The 12339-nt window shown below is 50.1% G+C and overlaps 1 protein-coding gene across 14 annotated transcripts in view; it reads left to right on the top strand.

Annotated features, from left to right (window-relative positions):
- The window catches only part of FOXP1 (forkhead box P1), a 305369-nt gene that overhangs the window by 149066 nt on the left and 143964 nt on the right, over positions 1-12339 (top strand). The window contains exon 1 of one of the 14 annotated variants that reach the window (XM_014532395.1): positions 2789-2809. The exons of the other annotated variants lie outside the window; for them this stretch is intronic. Coding sequence (XP_014387881.1) covers positions 2804-2809 — 6 coding nt within the window. The 5' untranslated portion in view covers positions 2789-2803. Of the gene's footprint in view, positions 1-2788; positions 2810-12339 lie in introns of those variants that run through there. 14 annotated transcript variants of the gene reach the window in all.

Here is a 12339-nt window from a genome sequence, read left to right as displayed (position 1 = left end):
CGGCCCCCCCCCCCCCCCATCACCTGGGAACACGCCGCCCTGGGGACGCGGCCTGAAGCCACAGCGGGCGCTCCTGCAGCTGGAGGGGTCAGTGAGGAGGAACCAGGCTTCATTTCAATCTCTTCAGGGTCAAATTAGGATTTTTTTTTAAAGATAGAGTACAGTCTGGAAATTTTGAATTTTGTTTTGCTTCACTGTAACTCAATATGATGTTGGCAATTTAACTTCCACAAAAATCAAGTTAGTTTGTTCCTTGTAAAGAAACAGACGCTGCGTGCTGCCTGCGCAGTCAGTGGGAAGTGGTTTTGGAATCGCCTGCATGCGCTGGGGTCAGAGGAATTGAGCCCCGTTCCCCGTTCCCAGCTGGCACGGCCCTGGGCCCTCCCCGGGCTGAGCCTGTGCAGTCAGGCCCGCGCCCTGTTGTGCTGAGAGCTGTTCCCGGAGACCCCGGAGGAAGGTCACAGGCAGGTTGTTGGACACACAGTCTGTTTGTTTGTTGGAACCTGAAGATAGAAAGCAGATTTGGAAAATCTCTATTCAACATGTGTGTTTAATTTTAAAAAGTACTTTCAAAAGACCATAAATAATGATTCCCCTTTTGTTTAAGAAAAGTAAATGTAGGCGATGATATGATACTTTATTTTTTTCTAATTAATTAATTTATTTTTCTTCTAGCATGAGCTTATAACGTTCATAGTCAGCACTCATTCATAAAGCACTTTTTAAAATCACTTGAAGTCCTTGCCCTAGCTGATTTGGCTTAGTGAATAGAACGTTGGCCTGCAGATGAAGGGTCCAGGGTTTGATTCTGGTTAACGGCACGTGCCTGGGTTGCGGGCTCGATCCCCAGTAGCGGGTGTGCAGGAGGCAGCCAATCAATGATTCCCTCTCATCATTGATGTTTCTATCTCTCCCCTCTCCCTTCCTCTTGGAAATCAATAAAAATATATTAAAAAATAAATAAATAAAATCACTTGAGAAGTCCTAGTGTATGTCAGGCCCTATGCACTACATATCTATAATAATAACAGCGTAATATGCTAATTAGACTGGATGTCCTTCTGGACAAAGCCAGGGCTGCCAGGGAAGCCCGGGTCCCGGTGCCAGAGGGAACCGGTGCGGTAGCCTGGGAAGGAAGGCCTACCCTTGCACGGATTTCATGCATCGGGCCTCTAGTATGAGTTAAAATGAAGGAACTTTAATTTTCTCCCATTCTTACTGATGAAGAAACTGAGGCCCTGAGAAGGTAAGTGACTTGTGTGGGGCCACACGGGCAGCAGTGCTGGCGCGGGGGCTCGAACCCAGACAGAACGACTGGCAGGTGCTTCTTCGCCGCGCGTCTGCTTCTGTGGAGATCTGTGACTGCTTTGGAAAGCAAACTTCTATTTCTTTGGAGTTGCTATGATTCTCCCAAGGTCAGTAAGTTCCCCAAATTCCCAAAGTATCCTTATTTCTTCATGCCCGGAGCCTGGGTCCACCTTGTGCTCTGCTGTGGTGACAGGAAGTCCCCAAGGCCCTTGCACTCTAGGGCACAACTCTGAACGCAGCTGCCCGGCTGATGAGCTAAGTTCTGTTTTTAATCCCCTTTTTAAGAAAATGTTTCTAATTTTTGGTCAGAGCAATTGAATCTGTTCTTCTTTTGCAGTGTTCAGTATCTGTAATAAATATGTATATTTACATAAAGGATAAAATCTTCAATAAGTTCACTAACCATATTCTTCTAAATATTAGTTAAATATATTCTGCTAAAGGTTTCTCAGTTTTTCTTTTAAACTCGTCAGTCCAGTAGTTGTAGTGTCGTGTGACCGGGAGAGGACAGACAGGGACGGTGGGTCCATGGCCGGCGGGCGGAGCCGTGTGGAAGGACATGGAGGGTCTGACCCAGCGGTGGGCGTGCTGTGTGAATTGCTGCTGCGGGAGCTGGTGTGGGAGCCACAGCGTGCCAGGCGGGCAGCGTGGTGGCTCTGCACCGGCCGTGTCCTCACCGCGGCACCGTCCCGCCCTCGCTCGCCGTTGGGCCAGAAGCAGCTGTCTTTTCTAAGACAGTGATTCCGACCTGTGCGCTGCGAGTGTTTAAAACGGGCACCGCCACACGGTCAGCGGGGACACTGACCTCTTTCCCTTTGACGGTCAAATAAAAAAATGACAACAGTAGCTGTCGGTGTGAATGAATCAAAATTTTACCTATTTTTTTGTCAGATGGTCAAGATAATATTTTTTGGGTGTGCCACAGGATTTTAGTTTCTGTGCCATGAGATGGAAAAGGCTAAAAGTCGCTGTGCTAGGAGTCGGGGTCAGGCCGGGATTCTCCCTGCTCCGGCTTGAAGAAGGGATGAGGGTCAGAGGGTGATGGTGACAGCATTAGTATCCCAAGGAGATGGCGAGCTCCCATGGGTGCAGGGTGACGCACACGAGGGGGGGAGCAGACAGCTGGGCCTCCCTGTGTGCCTGAGGGGTCCCACCGTGGCCACAGGGACCAGGCTGCTGCTGGCTCCCTTGGGCCTGGAGTCATTAAGCAGCTCTGCAGCTTTAGGGAATTGGGTTATGAACAGGGTTTTTAGGGAAAGGTAGAATTTATTTTTTAAAATTATTTTTTTCTTTTCATTGTTTAAGGGGATACCTTTGACATACAGAAATTGTATATATTTAAGGTTTACAACTCCATGTTTTTATCTTTGTATACATGTGAAAAAGATCGCTACAATCAAGCTAAATAAGTTATCCATCACCTCTACATAGTTACTCTTTTGTGTGTGTAGTGAGATTTAATTGAAGGTGTATCCTGTTTGAAAACTTCAAGCATATGATAGTAAGTATCCTCACCAGCTACACATTAGATCTCTGGAATGTATTCATTTCACACAATCTCCCCCACACCCTCCCCAGGCCCTGGCAGCCCCCGGCCGCTCTCTGCTCCCCTGAGTTCCTTTCTCCAGGCCCCGTGTATCTCAGTGCGATCCTGCCGCGTTCGTCTCAGAAAGGTGGGCTGGAATGTGGGAGCTACTTGGGTGCCTGTGGACATGGCAGAGGACGTGGGGGGCAGCTCTGCAGACGAGGCCCTGGCTCAGAGCTCCGGGCTGAGGAGTCAGGTGGGAAGGAGCACGTCTCTGCGGGGCAAGAGGCAGTAAAGCTCGGTGTGCGGTTGCTACCTACCCTGGACGGCCGTTCTCTTCATCCTGAAGGCCAGCCCACACTCACTCACCCACTCAATCGGCACTCAGCCCCTAGGACTGCGGGTCTGTCTGTCGGGATTGCCCGTGGCCGGACCTGGGATGACGGGTGAGCTGGGTAGAATGTGAGCGTCAAGTTCCCGGGAAATGATGTTTGTTTCCTCAGTTTTCCCATGCTAACCACGCACTGGACTTGCAACCTGGGGGAGTCACAGAACCTCACAAGCTTTAGGTTTTTCCATTTTAGGTCAGTATTATAAATACACCCGCCCTGCTTCCCTCAGAAACGCTGGGAGCAAGAAGTAAGATAATAAGTGTAAAACAACTAGATGGCACAGTTCCTGGCACATAATAAACAATTCGGTACGATGTCTATTTCAGTGTCCCCAACACGGTGCGTTACCTGCACTTGCCCGTGTTTCTAGACTCCTCGTCCCCACGCTGGTGTACAGGTGGGGCTGGGCTATTGCAGTCACTTCTTAGAGAGGTATACATTATTGGAGAGCGGTTATGTGCTTTTTGCTTTTTCTGTCCTGGCTCACTTTGGCCACAAGGGAATAGGCACATGTTTCCGATGGTGGGTCTTGCATGGGCCCTTCCCTTCCTCCTGTTTTCATTTCTAGCTTCTGTCTTTTATCTCTCTCTGCTGAAATGTTTCCTCTGAGCTGGTTTTCATTCTTGCTTCTTTGCCCAAAATTCAGGTGAGGGAAGGACAGGATTTTGTCAAGCAAAGCATTAGCGAGTGCTCACCCCGAGGCATCCCCAGGGCGTGACGCACAGCACGAGGGGAAAGGGCCCAGCATCACACGTGTCTGAGCAGAAGCTGCGGGCAGTGCTGCTGGTGAGAGCATAGGAAGCCTCCGTGGTTTTGAGCATGATTCTAGCCACATTCTCTGTAGGCTTCAGAACCAGCCAGTCTCTTCCCAAGGCAGGAAAGGATGTGAATCTGGGCTCATCTCAGTGAGAGTCGCTGGGCTGCGCCCGTGTAAAGGCAACTGCAAAGGGCTAGGTAGGTGCCTTAATAGTTCCCTTTGATTCCGTTATCCACGCATTTTCTGCTTTGGGAACTTGGGCCAACTTATTTATTTTTGGACACAATCTGGTCTTTCCTTAGCAGGGGACATGGGTTTGATGCACTCAAACTTCACACTTGAGGCATTTCCTAATAAACTCAACTTCTGCTTTACTTCACGGCAGCGCTCATGTTGCCTGCAGCACGGCAGGCCAGGCGTGTCCTGTGGGCGCTCAGGAGCCTGACAGGCTGGGGCTTGGGCCGCGCTGGGCGGAATCCCTTCAAGACCCTTCGAGACGCTCAGGTGCCGGAGACCTGGCGGCGACGCAGGGCCTGGCGGCTCCGCAGCCTCAGCGAGGAGTGTGTTCCCAGGCGGGGCAGGAGTGTGCTGCGGGCGTTCCCTTAGGAAGGACTTCAAACAGACGCCCTGACTGCTCAGCGCGCATGCTTATGCAGCTGATTTTGAAAGAGAATCAGATATCCTTTTCCTTTTTGTCTCATGACAATTCCTAACCTTTACCTTCTTTGGTAGGAAGTGTTTCCTACGCGGATACTTCATTTCACAAGGTTATTCATAATTGCAAATGAATATAGGGCTGACTGGCCCCTTCTGCCTCCAGGGTTGCTTTAGGGCTGGGACTTGTAGCGAGTGCCCCCTCTTGTCCACGTGCCCTGCAGTCCGTGTGCGGGTGGCGTGCGGTCCCCAGCTGAGGGCCCCGGTGCTGGTGCTGGCGCCTGGCACAGAGCACGCACACTCCGCTGTCCTTCAGTCCAGTCCTCCTAGAAAGAGAAACATACACCCTTTGTCATCTTTTCTCCCAAGAAAATACACCCTAGTCAATTGCTGACGTTACAAAAAGCACACACAACTCCAGCCTTCCTGTGCTCACGTCTTTGCGTTATTCGTTAAGTTTTAAAGTAAAACAAAGTGAAGCCTGTAACTTTAAATGTCACAGCAGTGATAACCACCCCACGTGCTATAGCATACCGTCCTGTCAGCAGGACGTGGACAAGCTGACTTGGAGGTGGGGGTGGGGGGTGGGGAGTGTGTGGGGGCCCAGGGGTTGGCAGGGTGCGTGTCGAGGCCTCGTCTCCTCACCCGAACCTGGGCTGGCACTGCCCAGGGCCCTGTCTCCTTAGTCTGGGCAGTGACAGGAGGGCACTTTGACATTTCCATTTCCTGTTCCTTTTGATTTTAACTCCAACACAGTGTTGGAGGCTGTCAGGGCGGGGCTGTCTCCGCTCCAGTTTTCACCCAGTCAACCTAGATGTCATCGCAGAACCTGGTCTGCAAAGACTGTGGAGCGTGTGAGGAATCACGCTGTTCGGAACGCCCCGAAGCAGAGGGCACTTTCTCCGTCGTTAGGACTCTGAGGACGGATGCTGCTGCTGAGAGCCTCTCCTTCGAGGTCACTGATTACATCCAGTTTCTAAGGCTTTGCTGTCGGCCCCACCTGCTGTTGGGGGTTGAGCCAAGTGAATCAACTACGATGAATGCTCAGACTCTCCCCTTTTTATGCAGTATCCCAGGATAACCAGGTGCTCTGTGTGGTGTGTGGTGTGGTGTGTGTGTGTGTGTGTGTGTGTGTAGTAGTAGTAGTAGTAGTAGTAGTAGTAGCAGTAGTTATATAACTAATATATTTGCATTCTTGTTGGAGAGCTCACGGCCTTGGAACATTGTTGATTCTATAAGAGCACATTTAGTCCTATCAGGCACTGGAGTAATTCCTTTTATAAGTGACCCACAAACCTTCTTTCCATCCTCCATGACGTGAGTGCTTGTCCGGAGCAAGAAGGCAGTGGGTTCCCAGGTCTGGTACAGAGCGATGGTCAGACTGTGCCAGGTATGAGGACTCGGTGAAGATGGCTGCTCCTAGCAGGTTTGCACCACTATAGCAAATTAGTTCAGAGGGAAAAGGCTCTGCAGAGGCAACCGAAGTGTATGGAGGCTGAGAACCAAACGAGAGGACAGGACTTCTTCCCTCAGCTCCTCATGCTGCTTTTTATTGCCAGCTTTTCCTCCCCCGCCCCCAAGCACAGTGACTGCTGTTGAGCCTGTGAAATTATCTGAGAAGCAGGTTTGATCTTGAGGGGTGGGGAGAGTCTAGGGAAAGAAGTGAGAGGACAGGGCTGACTCTGAGCAGCCTCAGACGCTGGAAGCGGGACAAGTCCTAGGCAGACGGCAAAGAGCCGCTGGCCACTCGCAGTGCCGCCTGCGCGCCCAGGTGTCGGGACCTCACACCTGACCGAGGAGGCTCACTCACCTGCTGCAGATTATCTGTGGGGAGACACACGTGTTCAAAGTTTGCAACTAGTTTGAAATCGTTTCAGATAAAAGAACACATGGATGTTATTTTGTTTTCCTGTCTCACTTCCTTTTCAGAAAATCAAAATGAGTTTGAGCTTTAAGAACGGCTCATTAGTAATGACCTTGCATCTTAGCTAAATTTTGAAATTCTTTTGGGCAACTGATTGCAAGCTTTGTTTGTATAAAATTGTGTCCAGTGTGTCTTTGGGGAATCTCAGAAGACAGGGAGCAACCTGAGACGAGGGTTGGCAAACACAGAAATTTGAATTCCGTATAATTTTAATGTCATAAAATGTTTTTCCTGTTATTATTTTCCCAGCTAGTTAAGTAAGTAGAAACCATTCTTATCTCATGAGCTGAACAGAAACAGGCTCTAAGTTGGATTCGCTCCGTGGACCCGTGACCTTGAGCTTGCAGTTGGTCATGTTTTTTGAAAGCGTCTGTGTCACTGCTAATCTCAGCCTCATCTCCAGGTGTGTCAGATAAGAAATTGTGTGAAAGTGTTCTGCCTTCTGCTGGCTGGCTTTAGGTCTGTGTGCATGCTGACTCAAACCATGTTTTATGTCAACTTGTTGATGTTTCTTACAATATGATAAACATGTTTTTGAACACCAGCTATCTTGAAAAATGTGCTAAAACCTAGGGATTCCAGCCCCTAAAATATAAGCACCTGCCATGAACTTGAGATGTGCATAGCTCGAAAGTTGTAAATATGCTTATTTAAAACATAATTGGTAAATAACAGATGGTACTTATTTAATAGGAATGTGAAGACACTGTTAAGAATAAAGTAATCTTGAACCAATAGAATGGAAGGTGTGTCAAATCTATGCACGTCCTCAGTGAGCATAGCAGCCTGGCCTGCCAACCAGCAGCAGGCTCCAGGCTCAGCCTCCCTGTGGGCTGGGTCTGGGCTGGTGTTGTCCAGGAGGTGCTGACCATAAGGTGGCTCCAAGCCTTGTGCAGCGAGGGGCAGAGATGAGAGCCAGGCGGGGCGGGAGCGGCCTGCCTCTGCCCGGCCTGGGAGCTTGCAGACCCACTCATTTGAGCTTATTGAAGGGAAATCAATGTGACCATGTGTGGCCCACTGCGGGCCTGGCTTTCGCAGTCACCTGCACTCTGTGACAGCCTTGAGCGGTCTTTCCTGTAACCCAAGCCCAGCACTATCATGCAGCGTCACGTCGTGCAGTGCCTGGCAGTTGTCACGTCTGCTAGGAAGGCAGTGTGCCCCGAGAGTAAAAGATGCCCAGGATGGAGTGGACGTGTCGGTTACGGACATCAGCAGCTGGTCTGGACCTGGGGTCAGGGTGGATTCCTGAAGGAGAGCATTTGTCCTTAATTCATACCCTTCCTCTGTGTGTCTGCTCCTCTCGTTCCCTTACACACACACACACACACACACACACACACACACACGTCCACATGCCTCCTTAGTCTAAATACAAAGGACCTGCCCTAGCTGGATTGGCTCAGTGGGTAGAGTGTCAGCCTCTGGACTGAAGGGTCGAGGATTCAATTCCAGTCAAGGGCGCATGCTTCAGTTGCAGGTTCGATCCTTGGCCCTGGTCGGGTGAGTGCAGGAGGCAACCAGTCGAAGTCTCTCTCACATCAATGTTTCTCTCTCTGTGTTTCTCCCCCTCCCTTCCACTCTCTCTAAAAATCAATAGAAAAAATATCCCTGTGAAGATTAACAATAAATAAATAAGTAAATACATACATACAAAGGACCTAATTTCATCTTCAAACAGGACCTCTTTTTAAAAATACATATTTTTATTGATTTCAGGGAGGAAGAAAGGGAGAGAGAGATAGAAACATCAATGATGAAAGAGAATCATTGATCAGCTGCCTCCTGCACGCCACACACAGGGACTGAGACTGCAACCCCGGCATGTGCCCTGACCAGGAATCGAACTGTGACCTCCTGGTTCATAGGTCGATGCTCATCCACCGAGCTACACTGGCCAGGCATATCTTTTTTTATATGCATCGGTTTCAGGTGTAGAACGGTGTAATTCAGCCTCTGTATACACTGCTAGGTTACCACCCTCAAAAGTCTAGTTACCATCCACACCGTGTGATTGACCCTCTTGGCAGTAGTTGGACTGTCTTAAGGGACCTTTCTCCAGTTGTTGCTGAGATCCTGTTATGAAAATAAGACAAGCACATCCTCACTCCTTAGTTGTTTTGAAACAAATCTCTGACGTTCAGGCTGTGAGTCTGAGATGAAAGACATTGATCTGGTTTGATGCATAGCAGGTGACAGTGCTCAGGCAAGGGAACCCGTGGACACACTGGGCTGGTCTCTGCTGCGGCTTCCAATGGAGGCCCCGCCGGTCCTGCCGGGTGTTCCACTGACCAACAGTGCATATGACAATAGCATTTTGAACTTTTTACAAGGACACCAGACATTTGTATAACAATGCTCGGATATACTAGTAGTCGTGTACACTAAGGATTTATTTCTCTTCTTTTTTGTGACAATTTAAAATTTAGTTTACATTGATTAGTCCTTCATGGAAATCAGGAAAGCATCACCCTTTCGTGGTTGATTTTTGCAGCACTTTTTAGGTTCGAATAAATTATGTTTTAAAATGCTCGCTGAGCACAGACAGTGGGGTTCAGTGGTTGAGCGTTGAACTATGAACCAGGAAGGACAGGGTTCAATTCCAGGTCAGGGCACATGCCCAGGTTGTAGGCTTGATCCCAAATGTGGGGCGTGGAGGGGGCAGCCGATTGATGGTTCTCTCTCATCATTGATGTCTCTCTCTCTCTCTCCCTGTCCCTCTCTCTGAAATCATTAAAAACAACAACAACAACAACTCTGGCTGAGACGGAAGTAGATTGGGGGTGGTAGTGCGTTGCTCCCCCTGGGCCCCACACCGTGATCAGGCCGGGGACTGTGTGCAGGAACTCATAGCAGTGCATGTCCAGGCGAGTAATTCTTTGCACTGGTGTTGCCTCTCCATCCCAAGTATTTATTTGAAGCTATTTTACCTGTTTGCACTCTTTTGAGGAGAAATTTGGAAGCTAATTTACACATCTCCATCTTATACCTTCTCTCTCCAGCAGTTTTACTAAAATTCCTCTTGTTTTTCTACAAGTTCCTCAGCCTTTCCTACCCTGGTCTCTCTGTCTGATTATCTTCTTCAGTGGGTCTCTGTGTGAGCGGGAATTTGTGGTGTGGTTATGGAAGTTCAGGCACCCCATGTTGGGTCTGACTTTTCCCTCTTCAAACCAGGATTCCATAGCTACTTTGAAATGTATGGTCATTGCAGAGAGCGGCCCAGTCGGCATGTAGGTCTGAGGCCTGCATTGTGCCTCCTTTGCTGAAGTACATGTATGAGAACATGCTCATATAAGAAGAGCTTTTTTCTGTATGTGTGACTTTTTAAAAAAAGACACTATCATCCCTTTTGCTGAAATGAGGAGTTGAGGACTTGATTATTAGATTCTCTGAAACTTATTTAAATACTAGTGACCCAGTGCACAAATTCGTGCATGGGTGGGGTCCTTCAGCCTGGCAGGTGATCGGGGCCAATCTGGGTGGGGAAGAGGGGCCGCAGGAGGTTGGCTGTGGGAGTGCACTGACCACCAGGGGGCAGCTTCTGCATTGAGTGTCTGCCCCCTGGTGGTCAGTGCGCGTCATAGCAACTGGTCAACCGGTTGTTTGCTCGCTTAGGCTTTTATATAGAGAGATTGAGTACCTGTTTTCTAAATATTTAGTGAAACGTGGCAAATTGCTTTAATGGAGATTTGTAACTGTGTGGAGTTGTCCTGATTCCACTCCGTTTCAGTGTGAAACGGAGTGACCGTTCTGCTGTCCACACACAGCCTCTCACTGTCATCCAGGCCCTGGTTGCTTCCCCACTGGCAGCTGGTCAGGCTGTTACTCCAGGAGCTCTGATGGCCACACTTAAAATATGTCCCAGTTCCCTTCCCAGGTCAAAGCCTGCCGTGGAGCCTCCCAGGGAGCCGCTCAGGCGGTGCCTGGAAGGGGACTGTTTCCCTTACATGATGTACATGGAAGCCTCGCTCTGCCCGCTTTACACCTACACATGTGCTCAGCGTCTCCACGGAGACAAGGAGGCCAGAGTCCAGGGGTGGGGCATCTCCTGGGAGACGGCAGGCGGGGCTCAGGCCCAGGCCCTGCAGGCAGCCCCTTCCCTGCAGCTCCACGAGGCGGCCTCCGCCCACTGCCCCTCTCCAGGCACCATAGCCGAGCTGCCTGAGGGCTGGCTGTGGTGAGCCCAGGGGCGGGGCCGCCCACAGGAGGCTGTGGTAGGGAGGGGGCCCCATCTCTCCCCAGGTCCTTGCTTTGTGCCGCTTATCCTCGGTGCCTGTATGCCACAGCCTCTGTGCCTCTGAGACACAAAGGCACCACTTAACCTCACAGAGTGCCCTCAGAGGCTATTACTGTGCTCCCGCTAGGAGCTTAATTTAGTCAGGCTGCCCTTCTAGGAGAAGCACAACTTTTGCTGATTCACCAATTTCGTGTGCCTGCTCATGAACCATGATCCTGGCACTCATTTTCCCTCTCCCGAGTTCGATGCACGGGAACCTCCCCTCACGCCACCTCACCTTCCTCCCCTCACCACGTCGCTATAGCTCCTTAAAGCAGAAATCATTATTTTCTTACTAGAGGCCCGGTGCATGAATTCGTGCACTGGTGGGGTCCCTCAGCCTGGCCTGCGGGATCAGGCCGAAACTGGCTCTCTGACATCCCCCAAGGGGTCCCAGATTGCGAGAGGTTGCAGTCCAGGGCATGTCTGGCCCATCTCACTCAGTCCCGATCAGCCAGATCCCAGCAGCAAGCTAACCTACCAGTTGGAATGTCTGCCCCCCTGGTGGTCAGTGCACGTCATAGCAAGCGGTTGAGCGGCCTTAGCATATCATTAGCATATTACGCTTTGATTGATTGAATGGACAACTGGACACTTAGCATATTAGGCTTTTACTATTCTATATAACAAAAGCCTAACATACTAAGTGTCTGGTCATCCGGTCAGCTGTTCAACCAATCAAATGATATGCTAAGGCCGCTCAACCGCTTGCTATGACGTGCACTGACCACCAGGGGGGCAGACATTCCAACTGGTAGGTTAGCTTGCTGCTGGGATCTGGCTGATCGGGACTGAGTGAGATGGGCCAGACACGCCCTGGAGCCCTCCCTCGGTCCCTCCCGAGTCTCTCCCCGGCCCCAATTGTGCACTGATGGGGTCCTTTGGTCTGGCCTGCACCCTCTTGCAATCCGGGACCCCTTGGAGGATGTTGGAGAGCTGGTTTTGGCCCAATCCCACAGGCCAGGCTGAGGGACCCCACTGGTGCACGAATTTGTGCACTGGGCCTCTAGTATAGACTATAAGTCCATTGTGCGCAATGTATACTCTAGTTTCAGACCTTTTGTACGATGACCAGGTACACTGTGTGTGCGTCTTCCTCGAGGCGCACATAACAGTCTTACTGGGAAGTCACGGGGAAATCTCGTTCCTCCTTTAGTGAACATGCTCCACACCTTCCACGTGCACACTCCTGGTTCTCGGCTAATGGGCTGAAGTAAAACATCGCTTCTCACGTGATTTTCTTGCTCAGAGTCTGCCAACGTCAGTCGTCTGGCCTTGACCCTGTGCTGGGTGTGGCTGGCTGAGACTCGGAGTAAATTCTTTGACAGCAAGTGTCCCCAGGAGGATTTACCAGTGACACACTTTTTTCTTTTGTATTTGAACTTTTTAAAAAGATGGGTCTGAATGTACAGGGAATATAGTCAATAATGTTGTACTCACTTTGCACAGTGATGGGTGGTGACTGGACATAGCCTGGTGACACACTGTAAGTATATAAAGGCAGCA

Source organism: Myotis brandtii, unplaced genomic scaffold (assembly GCF_000412655.1).
Source record: "Myotis brandtii unplaced genomic scaffold, ASM41265v1 scaffold89, whole genome shotgun sequence".
Classification (NCBI taxonomy): Eukaryota; Metazoa; Chordata; class Mammalia; order Chiroptera; family Vespertilionidae; genus Myotis; species Myotis brandtii.
The sequence above is the reverse complement of the archived record's forward strand: the minus strand, read 5'-3'. Positions and strand labels throughout refer to the sequence as shown.